This window comes from Haliotis asinina, chromosome 4, assembly GCF_037392515.1.
Source record: "Haliotis asinina isolate JCU_RB_2024 chromosome 4, JCU_Hal_asi_v2, whole genome shotgun sequence".
Taxonomy (NCBI): domain Eukaryota; kingdom Metazoa; phylum Mollusca; class Gastropoda; order Lepetellida; family Haliotidae; genus Haliotis; species Haliotis asinina.
The window spans coordinates 64,545,677-64,551,676 of NC_090283.1; the positions used below are offsets into that span (position 1 = coordinate 64,545,677).

At 41.0% G+C, this 6,000-nt stretch overlaps 1 protein-coding gene across 1 annotated transcript; it reads right to left on the reverse strand.

Annotated features, from left to right (window-relative positions):
- Positions 1-2,875: 2,875 nt before the first annotated feature.
- LOC137282652 (sodium-dependent glucose transporter 1A-like) lies at positions 2,876-5,747 on the reverse strand. Its single transcript, XM_067814439.1, has 3 exons — positions 5,622-5,747; positions 4,977-5,268; positions 2,876-4,036 (listed from the first exon to the last, which is right to left on the reverse strand). The coding sequence occupies exons 1-3, from the start codon at positions 5,745-5,747 to the stop codon at positions 2,982-2,984; spliced, it is 1,473 nt and encodes a 490-aa protein (XP_067670540.1). The 3' UTR covers positions 2,876-2,981.
- Positions 5,748-6,000: the final 253 nt, after the last annotated feature.

Genomic DNA, 6,000 nt, shown 5'->3' on the forward strand with positions numbered 1-6,000 from the left:
CGAAGACTCCCCAATACTGAAGCCTTCTATATTATCAAGGGTTAGCAATCTCAGTGGTTAACGTGATCGCTCGTCACGCCGGACGCCTGGGTTCGATTCCCAACATGGGTTTAATGGTGTTAGTATCTATTGTGTCATATTTGTCTTTGTTTGAGGAAGATGTTTTGTTCAGTCAACAACACCAGAATAATCTGACAAGATCGCAAAGCATAAGTATATGTGGCTTTGAGCTCGTTTTGAGCCTTCAGTTCTTATGCTCGTAACTCTCCATTTGAATTATCCCAGAACGTCTGCCATTTATATATAGAGGGACACCCGTGAACAGCCACCTCCTCGTGGAGCGGGTTACTTTAACATCGGAGTTGAGGTGTATGTACCATCTCCGCTCCGATGCTTTAAATGCCAAAAGTTTGGTAATGGGGGCCAAGTTCTGCCGTAGCAACACCATATGTTCTCGCTGTGGTGATGCACATGAGCTCTCTGAGTGCACGAATGCCATCAAGTGTGCCAACTGCAATGGTGACCACTTGGCCTCATCCAATTCTTGCCCTCTTATAAACTTGAAAATAAAATTCAAAATATCAAATACACCAGCAGAAGTCAGGAAGCAAAAGTACTGTATGACCCAATGGTACCTAGTATGGTGATCTCCCTTCAGTTGTTGGAGATTTATAGCCCGTGTTTTATATCGTATTGTCTTCTCTCATTACAGTCTATTAAGTTAGTTTCATATTCATATCTGTGATAGTCTAGTAGTTTTACTGTCCATTGTCGACAGGTTTTGCTCTTCCAGATGTTTTCATTTTATTAAGTGAATTGTTCTCGTCATAAGTGAATTGTTCTCGTCACGATGTGGCTGCAATACTGCCGATGTGACGATAAATATTAACTCACTCACTGACTTATATATAGAGGATACTAAACGATCTTCCGTGTAATACCATTTTTGGTTGGTATCAGACGATACTAAATCTTTAACGAGTTTAATGAAAATGGTATTTCACAGAAGCGAGTTTAGTATTCTGTTTATTACTCGCAAACATAAATTGACAGAAACTGCGGCGAAACTGCCTACAGTGTGAGGACTCTCAGCTTTCAAGTCAAGCAAGGTCTAATAAAATCGCGACCACAACATTAGCTTTAAGACGTCACAACTTTGTACCATTTTGACGTCATACGTCAATCGGTATTACACTACCGTAATATTGAAGTGAAAATATTACACTGCATTATCTTCAACATGCGAGTAATAAATGGACATACCTACGTTGGTACTAACCACGATCTTTCACAAACTCATCAATAACTCCTATCCCAAGCATTTTGAGTGAGTGAGTGAGTGAGTGAGTTACAATTTGTCGTCACATGGGCAATACTTCAGCAATATCGTGACGGGAGCAGTCAATATTACGCCCAATAGTTAATGATAACTGGTAAAATTCTGTCAACGAAGGAGTGTAAAACAACTATATTATCGCAGATAGCATGTAAATCAAAAACAGTTTAACCATAGATGACGATACACTGGAGTGGATTTGGTAAATACTGTACTCGACCTTTATAAATTTGTGAAGAGTAGTCAGTCTATACGTTTAAAGGTAAGTATTTGTTTTAATAAACGTTGACTCTTGCTTCCTGTTAAACCGTTCAACTGGAGTAACTCCCTGGTCTTTCAACTCTGAGGCAATCTCATCTTCTGTCATGTCTGAGAGACAGCGGGCCCTGTCTGTAATGATACCTCTACAAGTGTTTAGAGTCTTGTGAACTGAAACAACAACCAGGTGGCTGAGAAAATGGTTTAGTTTCAGCAGATTGACGACAGACTGCTGCCCGCGTAAGCATTCAATTAAAAGAGAACCGTTCCGAAGACGAGTGACATTTGTAACCTGTCCGCAGATACCTTTGATACCCTTGGGGACGGCGAGAGGATTGATCTTTGAAGGATTTCCATCAGCACCTTCAATAACCCCAAACTTTGGTCAGGAATCAATATTGAAAGTAGATATATCCTCACCAGATGAAGAAGACATATGCCGATGTTTGCTCGTTTTTGATGAACCAGAGTTGTTAGCCATAGTGTAATAATAGAACTCAACAACCCTGCTCCACACACGCCATCGTGTGTCAACACTGACGATGCTGCATCGGAAACCAGACTGCAACACCAGGGTTACAGGGATGTTACATTCCAGAAATACAGATATGAAAAGCCATGATATCTTAAAGAATAATTGCCAGGCTGGATCGGCCCATAACACTGTTCCAAGGAACACGGAATTGAGAGGTCTATATAGCCCGATTGGCCAATGAGTCTCCGCCTTCCGGTATAGGACTCTAGGCAAGTAAATGTATCAATAATTTGTATAATAGATGTCAAAATGACCAATACCCAATAATGTGAGTGTTCAAAAATAACTTCGATGCACAGGGCATGGCATGACCAGCTGATTGATTGAATCGAACCGATTTAGCCACCCGTTTAGGTGAAGTAAGGGCCAAAGTGGTGTTTTAGGCAAAGGGACGCTGTTCCAAGCTTCAACTGCCCTCAACCACCGGGATCCCGTTCTCCACCTACACACGGGAATAATCCACGGCAAACAGGTTGCCCAATTTGGTCGCCTCTTACGACCAGCAATGGTGTGCTGTGGACACATTCTCTCCCGGGTCCACACGGGAGACTACAAAACAACTCCAGCTCTGTTTCCTAGTCCGGAATAGATATCATTGGAGGTTCAGTTTTATGATATGAAAACTCTTGGACAGCCTACAAATATGCTTTGTGTGATTGCAGACGTGGTCCAATCACTTTTCATTAGATGTATTCTAGTTCTTGTATTCGAAGGGGAACTATCGAGTGGAACCACAAACACACATCTTATTAGTGACTAAAGAACTTTAATTCCTTGGATATTTGGATATAGATGATACATGGAAAAACTATTTTAGAAAGATATTGTATCTTATGATCTATGTTTAAATGTTCAATGTATTTCAACAACATTCTTTAATTTCTCATTCTCCTCAGTAAATGTCTCCTCCAATTTCCAAGAGCCATACTTCTCCACAAGGGTCTTTACAATCAGAACAGTTGACAGGAAACACACAAAAGCTAAAATAGCCTCGATCAAAACAAGGTAGATGTACCATTTGTAAGATATCATCTGGAAAAGATAACCAAATAACAAAGGGTTCACGACTCCTTGTAAGCTCGCTGCCCCCCAGATGACTGATGTCACCATTCCTGACACTTTCATCACTTCCTGTTCAACATATACAAGTCCAGTTGGGAAAATACCCGACATCCCTATTGATGCAAGGACCATACAGATCCAGATGCCCGAGTCAGATTCATGAGTAATGCTGAGCCATAAACCACCAATAGAACACACACATAGACCATTACAAATAAACAAAAGCTGACGAGGTGTTAGGACGCGATCAAACATCACACAGAACAAGCGGGAGGCAGCATAAGCTGCCCAAAAGACTGATATAAAATTGGCAGTCTTTTCCTTGCTCCATCCGAGATCCGTTACAAAGTACGCCATCATGTAGCTAATGAAGACACTCGTGGAAGAACAAGTGAAGAAATACAAGCCTCCAACGTTCAAAAGTATAAACAGAAGCAACCATTTCGGGAGGACCCGGGGATTTCTATGATTCTCATTTCCTGTTTTACCTTTCGACTCGGACGGACTGAAAGAGCATTCCGTCGTTATCATGATTCCTGACAGTAAACTAAGAGAAGCTGCTATCATGTATGCATACTGGATATGACTCTCGGAAGGGACACAACTCTCAGGAAGAAGGAAGTTATTTTCTGTCGAGTTGCCGGTGATGGGTCCGTCACTGTTGTTAAGTGACTTTGATGTATCATATGTGTCGCATAGCGTGCCGTTTAGTTGCCTCTTCTCAGCCAAAAATGGCCCTACAATAAGGGGTGCTAAGATGGTACCGATGGCAAAGACAAGGTGTAGAATTTGTATACAAATCTTGCCTTCCACGCCCCACGTGACCAGAATGTCAGCATTTCCACCTGAAAAACATCAAACCTATATTGTGATGTCCACATTATTTTACGTTTATAGGGGATTAGACTCCTAACCGTTACTTCTATCACAACGATCTCTGATTGTAATAATGAACCATCCTGTGGAGATTCCCTTTGCACGTGACCACAATTTACTTACAGTTGAAATAAAAATTGGGCTACTTCACCAAAGTACATGTATTCTAAAATTAAACAAATGCTTCGTTGAATCCAATTTTGTAGAGACATGACCTTGCGGTATTCAGTCATAACATGTTTGTTGGGAACATGACACTCATGCATGTGTTTCGTTTTTCTTAGTGTCAACCCAATATCAGCCAGTTATTATGCTTCTCGTACGGTTTTGCGCACACAACATCTGCGCTTCAGAAGGTAAAGTTTCTGATTTCACCTCAAAGGGTCGCATAGGTCTCCCGGTGTCTGTGAGAACACTTTACTCAACGTCGATTGGATTAGGTTGTTTCGAAGTGTATGTATAACAACTCATGTTAAAAACAACAGGTAGTTATTTGTGAAAGTGCAAAGATGCATCGGGATAGCGTTGGACGCTGCATTACGTCACTGTGCATCTATCGCAGGCTGTATCTCCAAAACTAACCCTGCACTGATGCTATCTCAAATCTAGTCGCGGTTTGTCTTTGTCAGTATCCTCACCTGCTCATCTGTTGTCTTGTACCACCCGTGTCTCACATTTATAAAGGTACATGGTGTTCAGAACCAACATAGGCATTGTAGCTACCCCCGCCCCCCAGTTTTAAGCCGAATTACTATGAGTATGGACATTTCTCAATAAACATATTATGATGAATTATTGATTTGATAAGTTCAAAATAATATATATTCATTTAAGATCACATTCATGTGAAACACAGTTTTTGTTTAATATTCGTTGTTGTTAGGTATTTTAAAAGTTTGAAGCGATTACCTGTGTCAAATGCTGCTGTTAATAACCCATTGACACCAAACAGACCAATTGTCAGGATGTAGTTTTCACTCCATGGTATAACACTGACACTAGCTGACATCAGTAAGGACAAAGTAGCCACAAGGGTTTGCCTGTGCGTGGCCAGTTTCTCAAGGAGGACACCCATGGACACTGCTCCCACCAGTCCCCCTGCCGCGAGTGACGTAAAGAAGACCGATGCCTCTTCTACGTTGCTTCCAGTGATCTGAGCCAGGTCCAAGAATGCTGGGCCATGCTGGGCACGACAAATACCCTGCAACCAATAATTGCCAGTGCAAGGGGAATTCGCGTTGATGCATTTGTAGACTTAGTGCAGTTATAAATTCAGTCCTGACTTCGATGTATGGAGGGTAAAGTGTAATGATAGTCAGGTTTGTGTGCGAGGCCAAAGTTTTGATTACACCTTCTTCAGTTCTTCGCTACAATATATGGAAGAGTTAATTTACTGCAGTTTTAACCTTGCCGCAGGCTTTAAATACATTCAAAACATGGATGAAAACGTGCGTTAATATGTTTTGGGCACATCGGCAATATTGAAATAATGAATTATTTAATCCAAGGTTAATAAAATTTAAAAAATAGAACATGGGCATATACTCGACTCACCAGTGCTATGTATGCAAAGTAAAATATCGAGGTGTGGATTAACTTCCGGCGGTGCTTGGGATCCTGTAATTGTTGCCGGAAGCCGACTGTTTCGGGTGTTTGTCTGGTGTCGGTGTCAGGCCCCATGATAAACTGAATTGATGTAAACAAACGTGCATTGTATACCTTTTCAGAGAGAGTGTGAGAGAGGGTGAGGGAGAGGGAGAGAGAGAGAGAAAGCACACTGAATGGTGGCATAAGTTTGTTTAGATATTTGTATTGTCATATCTATCTACCTCTCTCTCTATATATAATACTATAATATATAGACACACACACACACACACACACACACACATATATATATATATATATATATATATATATATATATATATATA